Source organism: Uloborus diversus, chromosome 3, assembly GCF_026930045.1.
Source record: "Uloborus diversus isolate 005 chromosome 3, Udiv.v.3.1, whole genome shotgun sequence".
Lineage (NCBI taxonomy): Eukaryota > Metazoa > Arthropoda > Arachnida > Araneae > Uloboridae > Uloborus > Uloborus diversus.
Window position 1 is genome coordinate 80,133,731 of NC_072733.1, and position 26,982 is coordinate 80,160,712.

Sequence of the window (26,982 nt, forward strand, 5' to 3'; positions counted from 1 at the left end):
AGCATATTTTTATTACTTTTATTTTTAGTGGGAGCTATCAAATTTGAAATAAGGAGACAATTGTTTTGATTTTGATTATTTTTCAATTAAACAAATAGCTTATTGTGAAAAAATATATTTAATAAGATATTTAAAATAAAATCAATATTTCAGCATACTGACACTGAAAGACTGCCTGATTGAAAGTTACTGCTGTGATTGAGATTTCAATTCCTTTCCTTTCCTGATTTTTTTTTAAATCTGGAAATTAGGGAATAAGTTGCTGAATTTTTGAGCTTTTTTAAAATTAAGGTAAAATGTTATTTAAAAGCCTTTAAAATTTGAATGTAAGAGTAAAGTGTAATTGTGTGTGTGTATGTGTGAACACATGGTTTCTGAAAAAATGCTTGCTGTGTTTCAGATTTTGACCTTCTACATGGAGTAAATTTTTCATTTCTTTTGAATTACAGAAATAACACTATATTATAATCTAGCTTTTCTAAATTTAAGAAAATAATAATGTTCAATGTTGTATAAATGTATGTACTTTTGTGTGATGTTAATAAATATTTTTAAACATTATTTGCTTTTTGTTTTTTAGTTTCCATATCAAATTTTCCTGCGAATATTCGATTAATCCAATATGACTTATTAACGCGTAGCTTATGCTTGGCCTGCCCGTTTCCATTACAGGCTGTAAGAAAACGAAATATTCCATAGAGATGAAGTAGTATTATGTAACAACTTCAGAAAATCTGTAGAATCATGTCGGATTTGATTCGAAATTACCTTTATTTTGGAAGATATTTTATTTTTAAGAATTATTGAAAAGGGTCAAATGAAAAATTGTTTTAAACTTGTTATTCTGTAGGATCTGTAAATGATGTATTTAGTTTTGAAAAAGGCATGGGGGCAAACCCAAGTAACTTCAAGCATGTCACAGCTATTGGTTTAATTCAAACTAAAGGGAGTAAACCAATGGGAAATGCGCAAAAATATTTGCTCAAAAGGTAATTAACGTATGCAATTTCTAAAGCAGAGAATGTTGTAATTTATCCTTCAAAGTTAACAGCCAAGGGGGACAATGGCATTTTTACCATGCCAAGTACGTTTGGTGTCAACGAAGGAAGGAAGTCTAGATATGTCGCAAAAGGCGTGGGGGGGGGGGGTTTACACAGATCGACGCAGGAAAAAGATCTACATTCAAAAAGTGTTACATTTTTCGGAAGATCGACGTAGGGAAACAATCTGGATTTATAATCAGTACTAATATAGATCTATGTCAGAAAAAGCTATTTTTTTTACACAGATCGACGTAGGGAAACAATCTGGATGTATATTCAGAACTAATATAGATCTATGTCAGAAAAAAGCTATTTTTTTACAAAGAATCTAGATCTATTTTCAAAAAGTGTTACGTTTTCCGGAAGATCGACTTCGGGGAAAAATCTAGATCTGTATTCAGGACTAATATAGATCTATGTCGAAAAGGAAGCTATTTTTTACACAGATCGACGTTAGGAAAAAATCTAGATCTATATTCAAGATTAATATAGATCTATGTCGGGAAAAAGCGGTTTTCTTACACAGATCGACGTAAGAAAAAAATCTAGATCTACATTCAGGACTAATATAGATCTATTTTCAAAAAGTGTTACGTTTTCCGGAAGATCGACGTCGGGGAAAAATGTAGATCTATATTTTTGCTGCAAATTTTTCTATGTCGATCGGTATGTTGTGCTACCTGGGATTTTTTTTCAGGAACAAAATTTTTTTTCAAAGAAACAAAAAGTTATAATCCCGAACAGGTGATGAAATCTTAGCTAAACGGCCACATTCAACTCGAAAAAGCCCTATATATGAGATGGATACTGAATATTTTAGTTTTTTTTTTTTTTTTTTTTTTGTCTCTGCAAAATTATAGTTTTTATGGAGATGACTGGTTTTTGAACTTAACGGTTCATCTGTGTCTCCGTCGTTAATTTCTACATACACTACCAGTATTTGTTATTTTAAAGATTTATAAATGTTTTTAAAACATAAAATGCTTTTAAAAACATTTTCAGAAATTCACTTTCGGTTTAGCTCACATTTAGTAAAATTTGACTTCCCTGAAAAGCACTCTGATTAGGTAAACTTTTGCCCATAATAACTTAGTAACACTTTTAAAAATGATCAACAAACAATAAAGGAAAAAGTTTTTTTGTTTTAAATTTTTATTTCCGTACTGGGTTTACAGAAAGTTACTCTGAAGTACTTAAGTCACTTAAATTCACAATGGATTTGATCTAGTACACATATATTTATTCTCGTTTATTTATTCTGAACGCGTTTCATGTTACTTTTAACTGCTAGTTTTGCATTTCAAAGTACTTGTCTTTTTTAATGACCAGTATGCTATCTTAAGATAATGCGTTCAGTTTCGATCCTAAAAATCAACAAAATACATCGAGATAATGTTTCGCAAATTCAATCAACAGTCAATGCTCTTTTCAAGCGCACCTTTTTTTTTTTAAATCCCCTTCTGAAGAAAGCTTCATCTGTTCATATACATTTCATTAAGTGCTTGCTTTCTTAAAATTTCACAGTAATATTTTTAATTCCTGCTTGAAGTCTAAAATTTAAGAAAATGTACGAGAATAAATGAATTACAAATTCTATCAACTATCAATGCTCTTTATAGGTGCTCCTTTACATCTTTTCCTGAAGAAAAGCTTCATCAGTTTACACATTTTATTAAGTATTTGCCTTTCTTTGATGTTATCGTACTCTTCTTCCTGTTGTACTAAAATAATTAATTCAGTACTCAAGACTTAAAATGAAGAAAATGCTCAGAAATAAGATTCTGCATATTCTATCAACAGTTGGTACACTTTTTAGGCTGTCCTGTTCATCTTTTGCAGAATGGCTTGATCTTTGGCACATTTTATTAAGTACTTGCCTTCTTTTGATGTTATCATAATCTTTCTCATGCTAGGTTAAGATAATAAGTCCAATATGCGAGATTAAAAATTAAGAAAATGCATGGAAATAATATTCTGCATATTTTATCAACAGTCAAAGCTCTTTTGAGGCTCTCTTTCTTGTCTTCTTCAGGAGAAAAGGTTTGATCAAGTTTTGGATCTTGAATTTTTTCATCATAATTCAAATCTCCTTTATAGAACTCCAAGACTTGCCTACTTTTCTATAAAAAAAATGTACACTTTGTATGAGTATCAACGAATACATGTGTTTAAAATTAATGTCAAACCTCTTATATAAAACCAGGAGGTTTCAAATTTGTTGAATTGTGAATATTATTTGTATTTGTTGCAGTTTTCAGAACGTAAGGCTACATTTTGAGTTTAAATTTTCAGAGTTCAAAACTTTTCCGTTGTACTCTACAAATTAATTTACAAAAAAAAAAAAAAAAAAAAAGACTACTCTGTAAGAGAAAATCATATTATAGCCTCAGTTAAAATGAAAAAAGAAGAAAAACAGAGTTTATAGATTGACATGAAATAGAAAAGTAAAGGGTGACCCAATTTGAGCCTCCTATCTTTAACTGTAGGTCTCGGGCAAAAATGTGATATGGCCACATGATGTGAATTTTTCAGTGTAGGCCCAATTCTAACAAACAAAAAAAATTTTTAGAATTTTTCAAAAGTTTTATACGTTCTATGTTCTGCAATACTAAAACCAGATATATTTTTCTCCAAATGACATAATCCATTGTCATATTTATTTCAATTTTAGTTATGAGAAAGAAAAATTTTGATCGAAAAATCACTCCTTGTGGCTTCTCACATTTCTTCCCCTAGCCCTTCAATTGAAGAACACACACACCCACACAAAATGTAACCTAAAATTAGTTGTATTTTTATTCAGTGACGATCTACTATAATTCATTATATCTGAAAAATTATGTCTTCCAAATGGGCTTGTTATGGTAAGCTCGATGCGTCAATATTGATAGACAGGGTACGATTAAAATATCAGGAGGCCCTTGACCAAATACTTTTTCAAGCCCCCCCCCCCATCCCCCCCGAAAGCAAACCTTACAATTTTAGCTGTTGGCTAAACTATTTTAGACATTGCCCCCTCCTCCCCCCAAAAAAACAGGGCCCTTGACCACGACCTAGTTTGTTTATTCCATAACCAGACTCTGATTACACAAAGTATATCTTACGACAAAATTAGGAAGAGTTAATCAGACATCAGCTTTTGAGTTTGGGGAATTCTCTTTTTCACTTCTGCATGCTTCTGTCTCATACTATTAAAGTAAGCTCCTCCCGAGATTTAGGCCTCCTACACACAAGACAAATTAATTGAATCAACTTTTGAACTGTCAGTTTTTAGGAAGTGTAACCTAAGGCTACTCTAGTGTAACCTGGTAGAAAAGTGAAAGAATCGTCCAGCAGTCAACTTATCAGGCACATGTGCCGCTACCATTCTCATCCCGATGAGTTGAACCAACTCATTGCCAAGTGAAGTTGTCAACTCATTACCTCTATACGCAAGTAAACTTAGTTGAATCAACTTTCAAAAAAATTGCCCTGTCAACTGGTTGACTGGAATTTTTCGTCGTCTTTACATGATACAGTTTAGTTGAATCAACTTTTCCCTCTAATAAGCCGGATTTATTCGAGTAGCTGCTTCACAACGCTGTTAAAACTAAGCCGAAGTTGTCGCAACTAGTTTACTCGTATGTAGATGGAGCGCTTGGAAATGTCCCGGTGAGTTGAACCAACTCATCCAGATGAGAATGGTAGCGGCACATATATTTGGTGTGCCTGACGAATTGACTGTCGTGTGAAGGATACCGGGCAGTTCTTTCTTTTTTCTACCTGGTTACACATCCTGATAACCGCCCGTTCGGAAGTTGCCTCGTATGAAGGAGGCATTAACTGCCCCAAATTTACATCATTCTCAAAATAGTATTTTTAATTTCATTGTAAAATTTAATTATTTCTTTCATTGATTTGTGACTTTCATCTCTACACTGTACGCGCAAAAATATATTTTCCGGTTTTTATTAATGTCAACACTTAAAACCATTATTCTATTCTCTGATTATCGCTAACGGTTAGTATTTGATCTGTTGAATCAATAAAAATGAAGAGAAAATTAAAAAAGTATCTTAGTAATTTTATCTTATCTAGAAAGCTCGGCCCCTTGCTTGTTTCGCTCGCCAACCCCCGTTCACCACCTGTGGTAATTCAATGCCGCCAGCGGCCAGTGACAATTGATGATTTAAATGCTTTTGCCCATGGATGACCGGCCTCTTATTTCCGGTTTTTTAAGGTTTATAGAGGTGAGACAGAACGGAATGGCTTCCCCTGGCTGTCCTGTATCCAACAGTATCAGTACTGACCTGGTAGACATTCACAGTCCAGGAGAGATAGGGTTACAGACACACACGCACAGAGACGCACATAGGTTTTAATAGTATAGATAATTATTTTAATTTGAAGTCGATGCTTGTGCTCCCCCATTTTCATACTTATACGACCAAATGGTTATTCGCTTGCGCATTTACTGCAGGCTCGTGTGAATGTGCGTGACATGAAACTTAATGGAAAAGAGAAAATAGATCTTTAAATTCATTTGACATTCTCGGTGAAACGACGTTTATTTAAATCTTTAGTTAATCGTGCTTAAGAATCATTTTTTTTAAAGCTGGACAAAGTGAATGGGGGCCTGATAGTTGATACCTTCAATTTTCCTGAAACTCTCAAGATATATTACTAGTATGGTGATAAGAAAAAGTAAAGCTTCTTTCCTCTCTAATTTGACTTGCTGGCCCTCGAGTGGAGGTCAAAGTTTAGGGTCATGAGAAAAAAGAGCTAAATATATGATTGTTTTGCTTCAAAAGCAATGAGTGAACCAAGCTAATTCTATTAAATAAGGATACTACTTGATACTAGGTACATGCTAGAATAAATATTTTGGTGGCTCACTCATGGCTTTGAATGCAACGGTCACTTGAAACTGCTACTTTTTTTGCCTTGTTTAGGCCCGGATATCTGCTAAAGCTGCGAGTTACCCTCGGAAATAAGTATATGCACATTTCACCTGCATCTTTTGTTATTATCTAACAAACCTATGTGTGTGTGTGTGTGTGTGTGTGTGTGTTTTTTTGACGTTATATTTTTACTTTTGAGCCTTATTAATTAATTTGTTTATGTATAAAAGTTTATTACTAAGTAGTATGTATGAAAATTCTACTGTAATTATGAATTCAATCTCTTACCCAATTGCAATCCTCTTTCTAAAATATAGCATTGATTTATGTTCATTATAAAGTCAAAAATGACAAAAGGTGCATGGGAATTGTCATAATGTTATATCAGGGTGATTCCACGCAACTGACCTAAATTTCTCAAACTGTCCCTGCTCGATCATCCCCGAATGGGATGAAATTTTATAGAGGTGTAGAGATGTCTTTGAAACTAACCTGTGCAAATTTTCAGCTTCCGAGATCCAAATCCTAAGTATCTAGGATCTCCAAAATATAGTGCTCCAAAATGGCGGATCAGCTTTGTGAGAAGAATTGCCATGTTGTTTGTGTTCAAGGATACAGAAAATTTTATAACACTGGAAGCATGAAATTTTGGGTGCTTAAAGTACATTTGGCTGTTGATTCATTCTACTAAAGGGTGTTTTTTTAGAGGTATAGAACTTTAAGTTGGCAACACTGTTTGATATGTGTGCCATTTTGATAGCTGTCACTTGTTTTGTGTTCAGTTTGGTTTGACATTTCATCATGAATAGACAACAAGACGGTGCAACATGAAACAGAGCGCGTGTCACAATTGATTTATTGAAAGAAACGTTCGGTGAACGAATAATTTCGCGTAATGGACTCATGAATTAGCCTGCAAGATCATGAGATTTAACACCGATGGACTACCTTTCGTGGGGCTATGTGAAGTCTCTGGTCTAAACCGATAAGCCACAGACGATTGACACCTTGGAAGAGAACATTGGCCACCTTATCACTGACATACGGCCTCCATTGCTGCAAAAAGTGAGAAAATTGGACTTTCTCCGAGCCAGCTGAGGTGGCCATATGCCAAAAATCATATTTAACTAAAAATAGCAAAGAATCATCTTTCGAATAAAGCAACATTCATGTCAATTAACAACATTTAACTGTGTTATATTTGAACCTAAAGTTCTCTACCTCTAAAAAAACACCCTTTATTTATGTGAGTTTGATCTCATAAGATTTTGAGTAGCACGCATATAAACTCGTGAAAAAACGCTCTTTTATACTGAAATCATCATTTTTTGAGACCGTTTAATTAAGTAAGATGATTAGATTTCATGGTTTTCTGACACGAATCTAAAACTACATCACGTAGAGCATAATTACAACTCTTCCTCAAAGTTGTTGACTCAGGCGTTTTAGAGTTATTGACCTAAAACTGATTCTTTTTGCTTCAAATTATCAACTTTGAGACCGCATAATTAAAAAAGTTAGTTAGTTACCATGGGTTTCTAACCTGGACCTTAAACTACATCACTCGGACTATAACTACAGCTGTGTCCCAAAGTTGTTGACTAGTCGCGATTAAAGTTATTGACCTCTAAACTTGGGCATTTAAAAAAAATCATCGACTTTGAGACCGTTTAACTACTGAAGTCAAGAGAAATGAAAGCTATTTTATATTTTTCTTGGTACTACTACTGTGGTGAGTAGTTAATCATATACTTATTTCCGAGGGTTACTTACTCACGGCTTTGGCAGATATTCAGGCCTACACAAGGCAAAAAATGTAAAAAAAAAAGTAGCATTTTCAATGGACCTTTACCCTCAAAGCCATGAGTGAACCACCAAAGTATTTATGCTAGCATGTACTTAATATCAAGTAGTATTCACATTTAAAAGAATTGGCTTGGTTCACTCATTGCTTTTAAAGCAAAGCAATCATATATTTAGCTCTTTTTTTTTTTCACGACCTTAAACTTTGACCCCTACTCAAGTACAAACAAATCAGTTTTTTAGAAAAAGAAACTTCACTTTTTCTTATCATAGTACCGCTAACACAGCCTGTAATTTTTACGAAAATTGAAGAAATCAACTATCAAAAGTGTTCATCTTTAAAAAAATATGACTCTTAATGGTCCGAACGCGTATTCGTTCCTCACAAACCTGCAGTTTTATAAAATCAATATCTAAAACATGAAAAGTAAGCAATTTGTTCAAAAAAAAAAAAAAAAAAAAAAAGAGAAGAAGAAGAAATTTTCTTTTTAAGCCTCATTAATTGATTAGTCTCAATGAGGTGCATTTTTGGAAACATTTGCAAAATTTAGAGGTTGTATTCCCTACTTAGAACGTTTTCGTGAAAAACCTATATTAAGTAAATCCTCTTCTTAAACATTTTTTTTTCTTTCAGCTTTTTTTTTTTTTTTTCAATCTGAACTTACAGCAAATGAAAATAGCTGAACAATAACCTAGGATCAATTAAACGAGATCCTACATAAATAGATTAAAAGATTCCAAAGCAAAGAAAAGACATTAAAAAAGAAAAAAAGAATTTGTTTCTGAGAAATCTAAGTTTTCGCCATCAAGGGCTGCAGCCAGGTTTTGCAAATATTGCTACTTATTTATTTACTTATTGAAACACTCTTTTCATTTCTTTTCGATTTTCTATGGTCGATTACTTCTTGTTTCTAAAAGTCTATAATTTTGCTTAAATTTCAGTCTATTTTTCAGACTTTTTTATTTGTAAAAGTATAGTACAAGAAGAACACTATACACTGCAAAAAATAATTGTTGTTTTTATAGAAATATACTGCTTTTTCCTACAGTTTAATACTGCTCTGCCAAATAACAGAGAAAAACTGTAAAAATATTTTAGATTGCGCAAAACGATGCACAAAAGGTGTTTCTTTCATACGGGAACATAAACTAATGAATTCAAGATATTGGCAGCCATGTTTTTTGATGATTCGGGTGTGCTGAGGCAGGACTGCTCAACTGTAATCCAAGTTAAAGGTAAGTGCTGGTTATATTATTCATTCCCTTTTCCTCAAAATATAGTTTTCTTTATCATTGAGAATGTATGTAAAATAACAGTTTATTTTGAAATCGCAATTCGTATCCCAATATTCGTTGATGCTGACTTTGCAATTTCTTATAGTTGCTAAGTTGCAGCGATTGCTTTCTAGCAAAAATCTGAGTAGTTGTTGTGATTCTGAATATTTTACTGCACGTGTAATAGTTTTTAAACATTTTCTGAAACTCAAATTTTATTTAAAAATAAATCAATTCCTTTCTTGATCGTATTTAACATTATTAGAACATTAAACTTTGTGTACGATTACATTTTGTGTTATATACTATGTCCGTACTCAAAATTTAAATTTTTATGTTCTCTAGTGAATTTTCAGCATATCGCGACTGACTTTTTTCTTCTGTTTTTTTTTCTTCCTTATGTTCAGTTTTAAATTCTTTAACATTTTGCATTTAACAATTTTATTGAAAAACTTTACGTTATAGCGTCAGTAGCTTTTATATTCTGTACATAATTCGATGAATAAAATGTAAATAAATAAAATAACAACGTGACAGAGAGACATGCAAACAGTATACAATTTACTGATATTTTTTGTTGAAGAATTTGACACTGTGGAAATACAATACTCTGATGTCTGAACGACTCAAAATTCTCTGAAATCTGGAGCCAGCTTTCATACTTATCGGTCGAAAGTAAAATAATAATAATTAAAAAAAAATCATCAATAAAGAACTCAAAAAAAAAAAAAAAAAAAAAAAAAAAAAAAACTTAAAAAATAAGCATCTTAAAATACAAACACGAAACCCTTGTGTTTTAAAAGTTTTATATTTGCGTCAGCAGGAAATTAAAGTTTTACTTCAGGAAAATTGCACTAGTACCATTGAAACTTGCGAACGTAAAAATAATTTTAGAAACTATGTTTAAAGGCACTCGATTGGAGGTCACGGGAAGTCTCTATGACCTCCCCAAAAATGCCATATTGGGAAAATTTTGTCTGGCTATTCGGCAAATTTGGGGACATAATTGTAATGTTGCAATTTTTAAATTTTCGAATGACCAAATTTATTAGATATTGTACTTAATTGTGCGTACTTAATGTGTGCATTCACCAGTATTTTATTAATCGGCAAATATTTAAGTTCCATTTGGCAAATTGAGATTATACGTCTTCCCAACACATTTAAGTTCAGGCCGTGCCTGGCTATATTTTAAAATTTTCGGCTTTTCATTTCTGATCTGGCAGTGTTTCGTTCTCGTCAAAATTACAGCTTTTAAATTTAGAAAGGACATGCTCATTTAGAAAAGTAGATGCTCGAGAACTACAGTAGAATTTGAAACTCTTATAACCTTGAAACTCATCAGTTTCCTTACATTTTAACTTTTAGAACACTTTGAGTCTTAAATTGTGGCATCAACGTGTTCAGGATGAAGACAAAAAGTACATTATAAATAATGAAAAGTGTGATTCTGTACTTCACTGTCTTTCACTTCTTATCAAAAGTAAAAATGTCAGATTGTTATCCGTGTAAAATGAAAAAATCGGAGAATTTCGTTTAAACCTGTAACGGAGATTCAAGCCAACGCCCGGTAAGATCTTTTGCATTTGAATACGATGGGTTCCTTAGCAGTTGAGTTCTTTAAAGGGGGGGGGGGGGGGGAATTATTTTCACAATAATAGACGATTTTTCAAGAAACTCTCCAGTTTATTTCTTTAAGAAGAAAAGTGAGGTTTAAGAACACTTTGTCAGGTTTCAAAAGATAAGAGAGATTTGTGGCAAAGCTCCGATAACGGAAAGGAATTTCTGAACTCCCGGTTTGAAATTTACCTTAGCGACCAAAGCATAAGAATCGAAAAAACCAACAAATCCTCTAGTTAACAAAGTAGCGCCATAGAACACTATAAGTTAACATTAATGAATGGAAACTACTAAATGAATCGAATATGCCTCAGCAGTTTTGAGCCGAAGCAGTATGTACTTCCACTGCTTACGGACTAGAGCGGTTTTAAAAGGAAAAACCAAACCCTTTTTTGAGCTTTTTGGGGGAAGAAAGCCATCTATTAAACGAAACCTATTCTGAGCTATTTGGGGGAAGAAAGCTATCTATTAAACACTCCCGGGATTTTTTGGCTGCATTTCGTATATTGGACTTCCAAAACAGAAAATAAACAAATTTGATATGAGAACTCAACAATTAGTCATGGTAGGATATGCGTTTCATACGAAAGGTTACAGAATTTGGGATCTCAAAAATCGCGAAGTGATAGAAACGCTGAATGTTAAATTCGATGAAAATAAATTCTGGGCGACCCCCCCCCCCCCAGGAACGAGAAACAGAGGGACACAGTTTTATTTCACTACTGAGTAAAAATCTGAAGTAGAAGAAGAATATCCTGAAAATCATAAAATAGCATGTTGAGAATTAAATGGGTTAAAGAAAGTCCAAGGCAAAATAAAGAATGCAGGGATAAGTATTCTATTGACACGACGGTTCTAAAGTCCGAATCGTGAAGCCGAGGTTTATTGTTCTGAAAATAACATTGAATATGACACAAAATATTTTAATTTCACTTGTGATGATAATTCAAGAAAAGTATAGGATTTTTTATGAAGATAGGGGGGATAATTCAAGTATGCTAGAAGCTAACATTTCCGAGATTTAAAGTTGGCAAAACGGAATGGCTCAAGAAATTCAGGTGATATGAGAAAAAAAGTTTACGTATTGGTTCCACTGAATGAAAGTTTTAGAAAGAAAAAAGGGTACAGATGGTTTTTTTTATTTAAAAACAAATGAGCAGAATGAAATAATGCGCTTCAAGACCAGACTGGTAATTTTAAATACCCACCAGGTAGGGGGGGGGGGGGGGTACTTTTCGCAAGTGTTCTCTCTAGAAATTTCCTTTCCTTTGATTGAAGCTTTCTTTTGAATTTTTGTGTATAAGCTACATTGAGTCCATTTCCATGTAGATGTTTGCAATGCGTATCTATATGCGGATGTAAAAGCGGAGAGTTGTGAGACAACCTGAAAGGTTTGTCCATCCCTGAAATCTAAATTTTGTCTGTAAATTGAATAAATCATTGTCATTCTGATACAGATTACGCCTCGAATCACGACGACCGGATTTCAATGGGGGGGGGGGGGGATGGAAGCGGAGTATATTTCAATTAGTGAATAATCTAAGGATGTGGTTTAAAGGAATTTTAAATCAATTGGCTACGAAAAGAGTTCAGAATTTCAGATTGTCACAGTACAGAGTACTATTAATCAATCTAGTTGCAATCGATTTTTCTAGTTCTGCAATAGGAAATTGTAGAACTAAGCAGATTGATGTGGGGTACTATTTCCTAAGGAATTTGATTGATAAAAATGAATTTGGAATACAATTTGTTGAAACTAAAAATAATGTAGCTGATTGTTTTACAAAACCTTTCTCTAGGGAAAATTTACATAAAGCTTGAACTGCAATGACATATTTTTATAGAGTTTTTTTTTTCTTTTTCTGAAATGTTTCAATTATTCCATTATGTTTAACTTACAATTTGTGCACACAAACGGAATGCCCTGTAATATATTTCTATTTTTTTTATTCATGTCTTAAAGTATTTCATTCTAGCCGCCTGAATTTCCTTCATCTAAATTTATTCACTAATGCAATATTATTTCTATGAGTTTAGTGGTATGCAAATGTAAAGAACTACGTAACTTGTGACCAGAATTGAATGGTGGTCTCATTTTATCAAGATGGCAGTTCGTGGTTGTGTTCCGCTTGGAATTTCAAAGAAGCCTCTAGTCTGAACGATGTTGCGATGATTCACTTAGTGACATGAATGCCGGTATTGGAAGTTTATAAGTACCTTTTTCATTTATATTTTTATGTTTTAGGATGTAATTTGTAATCACAAATGCTTTTGAGTTTTAGAGCGATCTTAGCCACTAAAGCCTATCCTACGGTCTGTGTGCCATATTGGGCCCCTAAAGCTGATTTTTGTGTGCCCGTTGTCAGGTTTTATGTTACAATCAAGAACTATGTATTGGAACAAGATAAACTAAATTTTGTTTTAATTAAAATGTGATGGATCATACAATTCATTTACGTCTGGGTTTTTTAAACTTGTAATTCAATATTGGCTTTTATGGGTAGTTGAATATTATCATTTCAAGAATCACCGGAATATAGAAATTTCTCTTGCTAGTGCTAAATTAAACGTAATTTATTTCATTATTTATTTATTTTTTATTTTTATTTTCCAGTAAATTTTAGAGCACTGATTCTTTGTTTTTACATGTTATTAAAATGGCAGGAACCAAATAAGAATGTTAAGTACTTTATTATTTATTGTACGTATGTTTGTAAAAATTTAAAGGAACAAAATTTAAAGTCAACTTCATAATGAGAGCAAGAATAAAGATTAGAGTTTAAAGTACGATGTATTACAGCGTATGAAACTTTCTTCGTATATTCAGACTTGTGACACTTATCAAACAAAATTATAGATTATTTTTATTATAATGCAAATAAAAAGCAGTTATTATGCAAATGTGAGCATATTTAAATTTACAGTTAAAAGAGGTGCGGTCCTCTGTCAAGCATTTTCAAGAAGGGTAGCATTGTTTACAACAAGGACGGCGGGCCAAATGTGGACTTACAATTTCTTAATGATTAGAACTGGCAGTATCAGATTTAATCTATTTCTTGACATGTTTGTCGATTTATTCTTTTGTTAAAAACTTTCAACTTTTCTGATCGATTTTCACTTTTTACTGAATTGACTTTAACAAAGCCATCTTGAATTTGGGAATATAGAATTGTTTCTTCCGGGTTTCAGGTAAATTCTGAAAAACTTAAAGATAAATTGTCTAAATCCTATCAAAAGAAATAGCACTTTAAAAAAAAGTCGCTGGTGGATTAAATGGGGACATCGATAGCTGTTCAAAACGGGGGGGGGGGGGTCCACATTTTGAAAGACATAAAATATAAATGAAACATCTTAAATTATGCTTAAATATTAAGACAGATATAAGATAGAATGCTCTTACGGTATTATTTTATTTCAACTCAAATGATTTTTTTATGCAATTCCTTAGTACTCAGAAAAAAGCTCCAAAAAATTAAATTTAAACAATATAATAACACAATTGTGGAATAAAATATATGAAAAAAAAAATATTTTAAAAAATTATAAGTAAAATATTTCATACTAAGTACTGAAATCTAAATAACTATTTTACATCACACATTGCTTCATATTCAGATTTCTAATAATGGGCAGCTGTCAAAGAAAAAGAATATGAAGCTGGTATCAGTTGAACATAACTCGAGCTGTTAACAAGTGTTGGAATGGAATATAAGTTTAAAAAGAAGAAAACGAAAGAAAATATATCTACGGTTTTCAGTGCTACTATAGCAACTCGGGGAGGGGGGGGGGGCTAAAAGAGGCTAGATGCAGTATTCATTGTTTTAAATGAATACCTCAATATTTCCCAATTGGTTGTCTTAAACGTCGACCTTGCTCCATTTTCTAAAAAAATAATTCTCTAACCGCATCCTAATTATTGCTTTGAAGTAAACATATTGCAATCCAATAATTTGTAGCCTATTATAAGAAAAGACTAGTTTCATTATCCTTAAGATATATATTCTCCCAATCACCGATCACTTCAGTTATCCGATCGAAAAAAATTAATATTACTCTTAATCAACTGTCTCCTATGTATTACAAAATCCTTCAAAACTACCGAAAGTTAGAAGGATTTTTTTGAATTGTATTTCAGAAACCAGTATAAATGCATTTCTTGACATGGAAGATAAAATGTAAGATTATGTTCTTTCTTTTTTCGTTTTTGAGTTCTTATGTAAAGTATTCAGATTAGGTCTATTTTAATTAGACACTAATAAACCACCGTTTCAATTGCGTAGTTTCCAAATTGCTGCACAGTTGTTTTTTTTTTCTCCTTAAAACAACATATTTAGCGCTTAACTGGTTCCTGAAATAAACGATTCAATTACAATTTAAGTATATGTTAAGCGGTTTAAAAATAAAAGCAACTTCCCAGGGCAATCTTAATCTCAGATCATTCAGATTCATAATTTTAATCATTTTAGGGCGTATTTTTATACCTACGTAATTTGATTTTTCCATGAATGTTTTTTTGTGTCCACAAGTTTTATGAGATTCTAACAATTTTTATTTTGACAGATGCTTTCATGATATAAGCCCTAATGATGGCACCTAAGTCGGCAAAGATGTCACAAAGAAGAATAAAGTTTGTAATATAAAATGTTGACCTTGAAAAAATTAGCATTCGGTTTTAAATGAATTTCTGCAATTTCACTGTAAAAAATACTAATCGATATTTATAGGTGATGTGTACGAAATAAAATAATTTGGCAATTTTTAATGGTGTGAATGTTTAATTTTTTCTCATGAAAACAGTATAACATAATATAAAGTTATATAATTTTTGGAGTAGTAAAACCAATTTTTAACTTTAATACTAGTACTCATAAACCTGCAGATTTTATTATACCGAGTAAAAAATTGTTTCTGTTTAGTAGCTCTGGAATTTTAAACCGTCACATATTTATAGTTTTCATCTATGTAAACTTTAAAAGGTTAATAGGATAAAGTATTATCTAATCTATAATAATCAGTTTAGAATAAAAACCATTCTGTGCAGTCTAAATGCTTATACTGCACATATGGTGTGAAATAAAATTAGTTTGTTACTAATATTTCTCAAATAAAGTAGATCCAAATGCAATTTATAACATTAAAAAAAGTAAAAAACCATGAAAATATTCTGTTTTACTATGAAAGAAAAATAAATGCACATAATTGCATGCATAGTGTTAAAATAAACTTAAAGGTTTAATGGATTGCATATTGCAAAACATTTCCCACGTTATGATTTGCACATTTTAGCATTACAATAATGAAAAAAGTACTTTTAGTGAAGATACGATGTAGTATTTTCAGTTATATATAAAAAACTTTCTCATTTTTACTACCTTCATGGATCAAAAAGTTTTGTATTATGAAAAAGCTATAACTGTTTTTAAAATAAAGTTTCAGACCATATTTTGCAATTTCCTTCTATTTGTAAATTTTTGAGTCTGCAAAAGAGGTAAAAGTTTTTTGTAGAAATGAAAATGCACCACTTTTTCTTCTTTAACAGGTGTTTATAAAATATTGAGATGGGGCATTGATTTATTTTGTATACAAGGAAATTAATATCAATAAAACATATATTTAGCAGCAGTTAACTATTTTTATGTAAAAGTGTTTTATATTTCTTTATTTGTCGCTTTTCATAGCCTAAAACATTATTTTTGTTGTTGAAAAACTTTAGAAAAGGAACAGATTTCGTATGTAGGCTGATTTCTACAACGTACATACAGAATCAAATGCTTTACTTTTCTATATTGTTCTTCAGCTGTAAAAGCAGTGATTTCGACTATGAAAAGAGACAACGATAGGGTGAAAAACCCTTTTGCATAAAAATTGATAACTTTATTTTATGGTTTACTGCTGTTAATTTTACTGTACAAATCATTTATAAAACCGTATACTACTGCTGCTTTTATGGCGCAATTCAGTTGATTCCGCAGCATAATACTGCTGCGGAAAGCAACAAAATTAACAGTATCAAACTTTACAGTTTGATACTGTTAATTTTGCAGGGCAATTCCGTTTCAAAACAGTATATTACTGTTAATTTTACATATTATCTCTGTTAAATGTACAGGTCAAGTAATTCCTAAAACAGTATATTACTGCTAATTTTACAGTTTGATACTGTAAGTTTTACAGGGCAGTTCTATTAAAAAGCAGTATATTACTGCTAATTTTACAGTTTGATACTGTAAGTTTTACAGGGTAGTTCTATTGAAAAGCAGTATATTACTGCTAATTTTACAGTTAATCATTGTTAATTTCACAGGGCAACTCCATTAAAAGACAGTATCTTACTGCTAATTTTACAGTTTATCGCTGTAAATTTCACAGTAAAAGTCTGTTATAAAACAGTATATTACTGCAAATTTTACAGTTTAGAATTGTAATTTTTGCAGTTTTTCTTTGGAATGTGAGCTGCCAGTATTTTACTGTAAAAACAACAGCTTTTTTTTGCAGTGTAGGGTGAATCTAAACTCTTGAGCAACACATTAAGCAGTGTAAGGAGAGAGAATAAGAAGTAAGACACACACTGCAAAAAATAAACTGTTGTTTTTACAGTATAATACTGGCAGCTCACATTCCAAAGAAAAACTGTAAAATTTACAGTTCTAAACTGTCAAATTTGCAGTAATATACTGTCTTATAACAGACTTTTATTGTGAAATTTACAGCGCTAAACTGTAAAATTAGCAGTAATATACTGTCTTTCAATGGAATTGCCCTGTGAAATTAACAATGATTAACTGTAAAATTAGCAGTAATATACTGTTTTTTAATGGAACTGTCCTGTAAAACTTACAGTGTCAAACTGTAAACCTAGCAGTAATCTACTGTTTAAGGAATGACTTGACTTGTAAATTTAACAGAGATAATATGTAAAATTAACAGTAATATACTGTTTTTTAACGGAATTGCCCTGCAAAATTAACAGTATCAAACTGTAAAGTTAGCAGTATTATGCTGCGAAATCAGCTGAATTGCACCACAAAAACAGCAGTAGCATACGGTTTTATAAATGATTTGTACAGTAAAATTAACAGCAGTAAACCATATAATAAATAGTTATCAATTTTTATGCAAAACATATCGTTCTCTCTTTTCATAGCCGAAATCACTGCTTTTACAGCTGAAGAACAATATAGAAAAGTAAAGCAATTGATTCTGTATGTACGTTGTAGAAATCAGCCTACATACGAAATCTGTTCCTTTTCTAAAGTTTTTCAGCAACAAAAATAATGTTTTAGGCTATGAAAAGCGACAAGTAAATAAATATAAAACACTTTTACATAAAAATAGTTAACTGCTGCTAAATCTATGTTTTATTGATATTAATTTCATTGTACACAAAATAAATCAATGCCCCCCCCCCCCAAATCTCTATATTTTATAAACACTTGTTAAAGAAGAAAAAGTGGCGCATTTTCGTTTCTACAAAAACTTTTAGCTCTACTGCAAACATAAAAATTTACAAATAGACGGAAATTGCAAAATATGGTCTGAAGCTTTATTTTAAGAACAGTTATTGCCTTTTCATAAAACAAAACTTTTTGATAGATGAAGGTAGTAAAAATGAGGTTTCTTATATATAACTGAAAATACTACATCGTATCTTCACTAAAAGTACTTTTTTCACTTCCAGCATTATTGTGTTCCTAAAATGTGCAGCATAATGTGGGAAATGTTTTGCAGCATGCAATCCATTTATGCCTTTAAGTTTATTTTAACTTCATGCATGCAATTATGTGGATTTATTTCCTTTTCGGGTAAAACAGATTATTTTCATGTTTTTCCTCTTTTTTTAATGTTATAAGTTGCACTTGGATCAATACTTTATTTGAGAAGTACTACTGACAAAATTTATTTCACACCATATGAGCAGTATTCAGTATTTAGAATGAACAAAATGGTTATTATTGTAAACTAATTATTATAGATTAGATAATAATTTATCCTATTAACCATTTAAAGTTTAAATACATGAAAACAATAAACATGTGACGGTTCAAATTTCCAAAGCTACTGAACAGAAACAATTTTTCTCTCTTTATAATAAAATCTGTTACGTTTATGAGTACTTGTATTAAAAGTTAAAACTTTGTTTTACTACTCCAAAAATTATGTAACTTTATATTCTGTTATACTGTTTACATGAGAAAAAACGAAACATTCACACCATTGCAAATTGTCAAATTATTTTTTTTCGTATACATTACCTATAAATATAGATTAGTCATTTTTACAGTTGAATGAAAAAATTCATTTAAAATCGAATGCTATTTTTTTCAAGATCAACATTTTTACATCACGAACTTGATTCTTCTTTGTGACATCTTTGCCGACTTAGTTGCCATCATTAGAACTTATATTATGAAAGTATCTGTCAAAATAAAAATTGTTAGAATCTCATAAAACTTGTAGACACCAAAAAACATACATGGAAAAATCGAATTACGTAGGTATAAAAATACGCCCTAAAATGGCTAAAATGATGACTCTGAATGATCTGAAATTGCCTTGGGAGTTGCTTTTATTTTGAAACCGCTCAACATATACCTAAATTGTAATTGAACCGTTTATTTCAGGAATCAGTTGAGCGCTAAATATGTTGTTTTCAGAAAAAAAAACTTTCTGGCAGTAATTTGCAAGCGTAACGGTGGTTATTAATGTCTAATTAAAGTAGACCTAATCTGGATACTTTACATAAGAACCCAAAAAAGAAGGAAAATAATATCTTACATTTTCTCTTCCATGTAAAGAAATGCACTTATACTGGTTTCTGAAATACAATTTTAAAATAAAAATACTTATAATTTTCGGTATTTTTGAAGGATTTTGTAATTACATATGAGAATGTTGATTAAGAATAATATTTATTTTTCTCGATCACCTAACTGAAGTGATCGGGAGAATAACTCCTTTTATAAGTCAAGAATTCAAAAAAAAAAAAAAAAAAAACGGAAAGTTGTCCAAAATGGGAAAGCTAACATCTTTGCCTAAAGAAAAAAATAAAAATGTTTTAAGGATGATAAAACTTGAAACTAGTTTCTTCTTATAATAGGCTCCAGATTATCGGATTGCAATATGTTTACTTCAAAACAATAACTAGGATGAGGTAGAGAATTATTTTTTTAGAAAATGGAGCAAGGTCGACATTTAGGACAACCAATTGGGAAATATTTAGGTATTCATTTAAAACAATGAATACTGTATCTATCCTCTTTTACCCCCCCCCCCCCCCGAGTTGCTATAGTAGCACTGAAAACCGTATATAGATGGTTTTTCTTTCTTTCTTTTTTTGGTAATCCATATTCCTTTCCAACACTTGTTAACAGCTCGAGCTATGTTCAACTGATACCAGCTTCATCTTCTTTTTCTTTGACAGCTGCCCATTATTGAAATCTGAATATGAAACAAAGTGTGACGTGAAATAATTATTTAGAATTCTGTCTGTACTTAATGTGAAATATTTTACTAAATTTTCAAAATATTTTTTTTCATGCATTTTATTCCATAATTGTGTTAAAATTATATTTTTAAAGCTTTTTTCTTAAGTAATAAGGAATCAAATAAAAGAGTCATTTGAATTGAAATAAAATAATACCGTAAGAACGTTCTATCTTATATATCTCTTAATATTTAAGCATAATTTAAAATGTTTCATTTATATTCTATGTCTTTCAAAATGGGGAAGCCTCCCGCCCCGAACCCCGTTTTGAACAGCTATCGATGTCCCTATTTAAGCCACCAGCGACTTTTTTTTAAGGGGCACTTCTTTTGAGAGGATTTAGACAATTTATCTTTAAGTTTTTCAGAGTTTACCTGAAATCTGGAAGAAACAATTCTATATTCCCAAAATCAAGATGGATTAGCTAAAGTCAATTCAGTAAAAAATGAAAATCGGTCAGAAAAATTGAAAGTTTTTAACAAAATAATAAATCGTCAAACATGTCAAAAAAGAGTAAATCTGGTAGGGCCAGTTCTAATCATTGAGAAATTGTAAGTCCACATTTGGCTCGCCGTCTTTGTTGTAAACAATGCTACCCTTCTTGAAAATGCTTTGCCAGAAGACCGCACCAATTTTAACTGTAGATTTAAACATGCTCACATTTACAAAATAACTGCTTTTTATTTACATTACAATAAAAATAATCTATAATTTTGTTTGATAAGTGTCACACAAGTCTGAATACGCGAAGAAAGTTTCATACGCTGTAATACATCGTACTTTTAGCATGCTGTTTTGGTTCCTTCGATTTTAATAACATGTAAAAACAAAGAATCAGTGTTTCAAAATTTACTGGAAAATTTTAAAAAAATAATGAAAGAAATGTACGTCTAATTTAGCTCTAGCAACAGAAATTTCTATATTCCGGTGATTTTTGAAGTGATAATATTCAACTACCCGTAAAAAAATTCAGACTTAAATGAATTGTATGACCGATCACATTTCAATCAAAACAAAATAAAATTTAGTTTATCTTGTTCCAATACATAGTTCTTGATTGTAACATAGAACCTGACAACGGGCCACAAAAATCAGCTTCAGGGGCCCAATACGGCACGCAAAATGTAGGATAGGCTTCAGTGGCTAAGAACGCTCTAAAACTCAAAAGCATTGGTGAATACAAATTACATCCGAAAACACAAAAATATAAATGAAAAGACGTACTTAAAATCTTCCGTTTTCCGTTGCCGGCATTCATGTCACAAAGTGAATCATCGCAACATCATTCAGACTAGAGGCTTCTTTGAAATTCCAAACGGACCGCAAATGCAAACTGCCATCTTGATAAAGACTGCCATTCAGTTCTGGTCACAAGTTACGTAGTTCTTTACATTTGCACACACTAAACTAAAAGAAATGATATTGCATTAGTGAATAAATTTAAATGAAGTAAATTCAGGCGGTTAGAATGAAATTTATAGTTTAAATTTTTCCGAAATACATAACCGCAACCATATAACCGGGCATAAATTCAAAATGAAATAAACTACAATTGTTTTTTTTCCGTGCGCTGGAGTGACAGGAACAAAATATTCGCTAGCAAATACCCCCCCTTCTTGGCAAGCCAGCACAAGCAAAAAATGAAATAATACAAGAAATGAATAAAAAATACATTATAGGCTATCCGATTGTGTGCACAAAATGTAGCTTAAACATAATGGAATAATTGAAACATTTCAGAAAAAAAAAAAAAAAAAAAAAAAAAAACCTCTAGAATAATATGTCATTGCAATTCAAGCTTTACGTAAATTTTCCCTACAGAAAGGTTTTGTGAAACAATCAGCTAAATTAATTTTAGTTTCTCAACAAATTTTATTTCAAATTCAGTTTTGTCAATCGAATTCCTTAGGAAATGGTACCCCACATTAATCTTAGTTCTGCAATTTTCTATTGCAGAACTAGAAAAATCGATCGCAACTAGATTGTCACAGTGCAGAGTACTATTAATCAATCTAAAATTCTGAACTCTTTTCGTGGCCAATTAATTCATTTAAAATTTTTTTGATCCACATAACTTCCTTAGATTGTTCACTAATTGAAATATACTCCGCTTCCATCGTTGAGTGCTACGCATTTTTGTTTGAATGTGCACCATATTACTCGTATCATATCCAAAAACACTACAAGCGCCCCCCCCCCCTCCCCGGCATTGGAATCCGGTCGTCGTGATTTGAGGCGTAATCTGTATCAGAATAACAATGATTTATTCAATTTACAGACAAAATTTTGATTTCAGGGATCGTCAAACCCTTCGGTTGTCTCACAAATCTCCTCCTTTAAATCCGCATATAGATACGTATTGCAGACATCTGCTCGGAAATGGACCCAATGTAACTTATACACAAAAATTGAAAAGAAAGCCTCAACCAAAGGAAAGGAAATTACTGAAGAGAACACTTGCGAAAAGTATCCCCCCCCCCTTCCAATAGCTGGTTGTTACCTAAAATTACCAGTCTGGCCTTGAAGCGAATTATTTCGTTCTGCTCATCTGTTCTGTTGCGTTTTGCCAATCTTCCCTTTCTGGCATTCTCAAACTTTGTTTCAAATTCGAAGGAATTACATCTTCGGAAATGTTAGCTTCTAGCTTACTTGAGTTATCCCCCCTATCTTCATCAGAATCTGATATTTTTCTTGATTTATCATCACAAGTGCAATCAAAATATTTTGGGTCATATTCAATGTTATTTTCAGAACAATAAACCTCGACTTCGCGATTCGGACTTTAGAACCGTCGTGTCAATATATACTTTGCCTGGGTATTTCTTTAACCCATTTAATTCTCACAACATGCTATTTTATGATTTTCAGGATATTCATCTTCTACTTCAGATTTACTCAGAAGTGAAATAAAACTGTATATCTCTGTTTCCTGTTCCTGTTTTTTTCCCCGTCCAGAATTTATTTTCATCGAATTAAACATTCAGAGTTTCTGTCACTTCGCTATTTTCGGGATCCCAAATTCTATAACCTTTCGTATGAAACGCATATCCTACCATGACTACCTGTTTAGCTTTCATATCCAATTTTTTTATTTTCTGTTTTTTAATTCCAATATACGAAATACAGCCAAAAAACACGGGAGTGTTTAATAGATGGCTTTCTTCCCTCAAATAGCTCAAAAAAGGTTTTGGTTTTTCTTTTTAAAACCGCTCTAGTCCCTAAGTGGTGGAAGCAACTAGCTGCTTCGGCTCAAAACTGCTTATGCAAACCCGATTTATTTAAAAGTGTCCGAATTCCATTCATTAATGTTGAGTTATAGTGTTCTATGATGCTACTTTGTTAACTGGAGGATTTGTTGGTTTTTTCGATTCTTATACTTTGATCGCTAAGGTAAATTTCAAACCGGGAGTTCAGAATTTCCTTTCCGTAATCGGATCTTTCCCGCAAATCTCTCTGTTCTTTTTTTGAAACCTGACAAAATATTCAAAAACCTCACTTTTTTGAAAATTTGTCTATTATTGTGAAAATAATCCCCCTCCCCCTAAAGAACTCAACTGCTAAGGAACCCATCGCATTTAAATGCAAAAGATCTTACCCGGCTTTGGCTTGAATCTCCGTTACAGGTTTAAACGAAATTCCCCGATTTTTCCATTTTACACGGATAACACTCTGACATATTTTTACTTTTTATATGCAGTGAAAGACAGTGAAGTACAGAATCACACTTTTCAGTATATATAATATACTTTTTTTTCTTCAGCATAAACACGTTGACGCCAAACTTTAAGACTCAAAGGGTTCTTAAAGTTAAAATGTAAGGAAACTGACGAGTTCAAGGTTTCAAGAGTTTCAAATTATACTGTAGTTCTCGAGAATCTACTTTTCTGAATGAGCATGTCCTTCATGCTCATTCAGAAAAGTAGAGGATGTCAATATATGACAAACAATGCATAATAATGTAAATTTTCTACTTTAAATTAAAAAACTGTAATTTTGACGAGAACGCAACACTGCCAGATCAGAAATGAAAAGCTGAAAATTATAAAATATAGCCAGGCACGGCCTGAACTTAAATATATTGGAAGGCGTATAATCTCAATTTGTCGAACGGAACTTACATACTTGCCGATTAATAAAATACTGGTGCATGCACACATTAAGTAAGCACAATTAAGTACAATATCTAATAAATTTTGGACATTCGAGAATTCAAAAATTGCAACATTACAATTGTCCCCAAATTTGCCGAATCGCCAGACAAAATTTTCCCAATATGGCAATTTTGGGGAGGTCATAGAGACTTCCCGTGACCTCCCATCAAGTGCCTTTGAATATAGTTTCTAAAATTATTTTTAGGTTCATAAGTTTCAATGGTATTACTAGTGCATTTTTCCTGAAGTAAAACTTTAATTTCCTACTGACGCAAATATAAAACTTTTTAAACACAAGGGTTTCGTGTTTGTATCTAAAAATGCTTATTATTATTATTATTATTATTTTTTTTTTTTGAGTGCTTCATTGATGATTTTTTAATTATTGTTATTTTAGTTTTGTTCGATAAGTATGAAAGCTGGCTCGAGATTTCAGAGAATTTCGAGTCGTTCAGACATCAGAGTATTGTATTTCCAGAGGGGCAAATTCTTCAACAAAAAATATCAGTAAACTTGATACTGTTTGCATGTCTCTCGGTTACGTTGTTATTTTATTTATTTACATTTTATTCATCGAATTATGTACAGGATATAAAAGTTACTTACGCTATAGCGTAAAGTTTATCAATAAAATATTTAAATGCAAACTGTTAAAGAATTTAAAACTGAACATAAGAAAGAAAAAAAAAACAGAAGAAAGAAGTCAAACGCGATACACTAAAAATTTACTAGAAATCATAAGAATTTAAATTTTAAGTACTCACATCCTATATAACACAAAATATAATCGTAAACAAAGTCTAATGTTCTAATAACTTTAAATACGATCAAGAAAGGAATTGATTTATTTTTAAATCAAATTTGAATTTCAGAAAATGTTTCAAAACTATCATCGTGCAGTAAAATATTCAGGATCACAACAACTACTCGGACTTTTGCTACAAAGCAATCGCTACAACTTAGCAACTAAAAGAAACTGCAAAGTCAACATCAAAGAATATTGGAATACGAATTATGATTTCAAAATACACACTATTATTTTACATACATTATCGATGATAAAGAAAACTACATTTTGAGGAAAAGGGAATGAATAATATAACTATTACTTACCTTTAACTTGAATTACAGCTGATCAGTCCTGTCTCAGCACACCCCCGAAAAATTACTAACATGGCTGTCGATACTTCGAATTCATTCGTTTATCTTCCCGTATGAAAGGAAACACCTTTTGCGCATCGTTTTGAGCAATTTAAAACAGTTTTACAGTTTTTCTCTGTTATTTAGCAAAGCAGTATCAAACTGTAGGAAAATACAGTATATTACTTTAATAACAACAATTATTTTTTGCAGTGCATATATGGAAAATATGGTCGCAAACGCAATGCTGATGCGCAACATGCACACAAAGCCAAAAACTAATGGATGTAAAACAGGTTGCAAATCAATTACACAAAGACGATTTTATACAACATTTTAAAGTTTAAGAAAGGTTAAGAGTACTTGTTAAAAGTTACTGCCCTGTCTAATACAAGCGGCGAAACAAAGGGGGCAGCGATAATGAAAGTTTTGTCAAACTAGCTCGTTATTGCGATAGTGAGTGCTTTGCCATTGCGACGCATGTACTACAGCTGCAATCCGCAATTTCAACACCCGATTTAAGCCTTTCTTTAAAACTAAAATGTTGTGCAAAATAGTCTTTATGTGTTAAATTTGTAACCTGTTTTGCCTCCATCATTTTCTGGCTTTGTGTGCATGTAGCGCGTCAGCATTGCGTTTGAAACCATATTTTTTATAAAATTATTGCTTCTTATCCTCCCTTAATAATCCTTAAATAAAAGATAAAATAAAGTCACCTGATATGACGGTCTCTTCTAATGCATCTTTTTTTTTTTTTTTTTTTTTCAATATTTGCATGCACTCGACATCTACAGAGAATGTTGGAAGTTGTTTTCTAAGAGTGGATGCTGTGTGCTGTCACCAGAAGCAGTTGTCTGAGCTGCTTCAGTCTGATGCAGCAGTAAAGATTATGATCGTTATAGCTTGCTTCTCAGTTTTGAAGAAATTTTACAGTTTTTCAGTAATCAGGTAGCACCATTCTTATACGTGAAAATAATAACTTTATACATTATTATGTTTTTTTTTGATTAATATCAAGTGTGTACTTATTCAGTATTTATTCGATTACAAACATAATTAATGCATTTGCTTAAGATCTGGAGAAACGCGCAATGTGAGGCAAAGCGGTTGTGCAGGGTCATTTTCAAATGATCAGGGGGTTCAACAATGAGTTCGGTGTCAAAAATGTCTCAAATATGCTAGCATAGTATGTTATGCTGATAATTGAAAAAAGTGCAAATACTTGATTTATCAAATGCAAGCAGTCATTTTTGTGGTAACTCATATTAGGAGCTATTCCATGTAAACAAACTGTTTCCTGAGTTTTGTAAAAATTAAAATTTGTAGCTAAAATTATTGGTTTAAGCTTTAAACTACAAAGATCCTAATCCTTTGAATCCTGAATTTTATTTTACGCTCAATATCATTACTTTTTTCTCAGTCATGTCAATTGTAAGTGGCAAAAATAAAAGAAAAAGTACCTCTTACTCGGTGTTTTTACCCTGCTGTTAAAAATTGTTAGGTAAAAGAAAGTCTATTTATTCCGAAGCAGACAAGATGAAAATGAAAAACATGTTCTAAATAAATTCATTTAAATATATTTGGTA

At 31.8% G+C, this 26,982-nt stretch overlaps 1 protein-coding gene across 3 annotated transcripts in view; it reads right to left on the reverse strand.

The window, feature by feature from the left end:
• Positions 1–2,199: 2,199 nt before the first annotated feature.
• Positions 2,200–26,982, reverse strand: part of LOC129218121 (glycine receptor subunit alpha-2-like) — a 133,557-nt gene continuing 108,774 nt past the window's right edge. For 2 of the 3 annotated variants that reach the window (XM_054852329.1, XM_054852328.1), the window contains exon 8: positions 2,200–3,163. In XM_054852329.1, coding sequence (XP_054708304.1) covers positions 2,948–3,163 — 216 coding nt within the window. In that variant the 3' untranslated portion in view covers positions 2,200–2,947. The remainder of the gene's footprint in view (positions 3,164–26,982) is intronic. The other variant, XM_054852330.1, reaches the window with a different exon arrangement.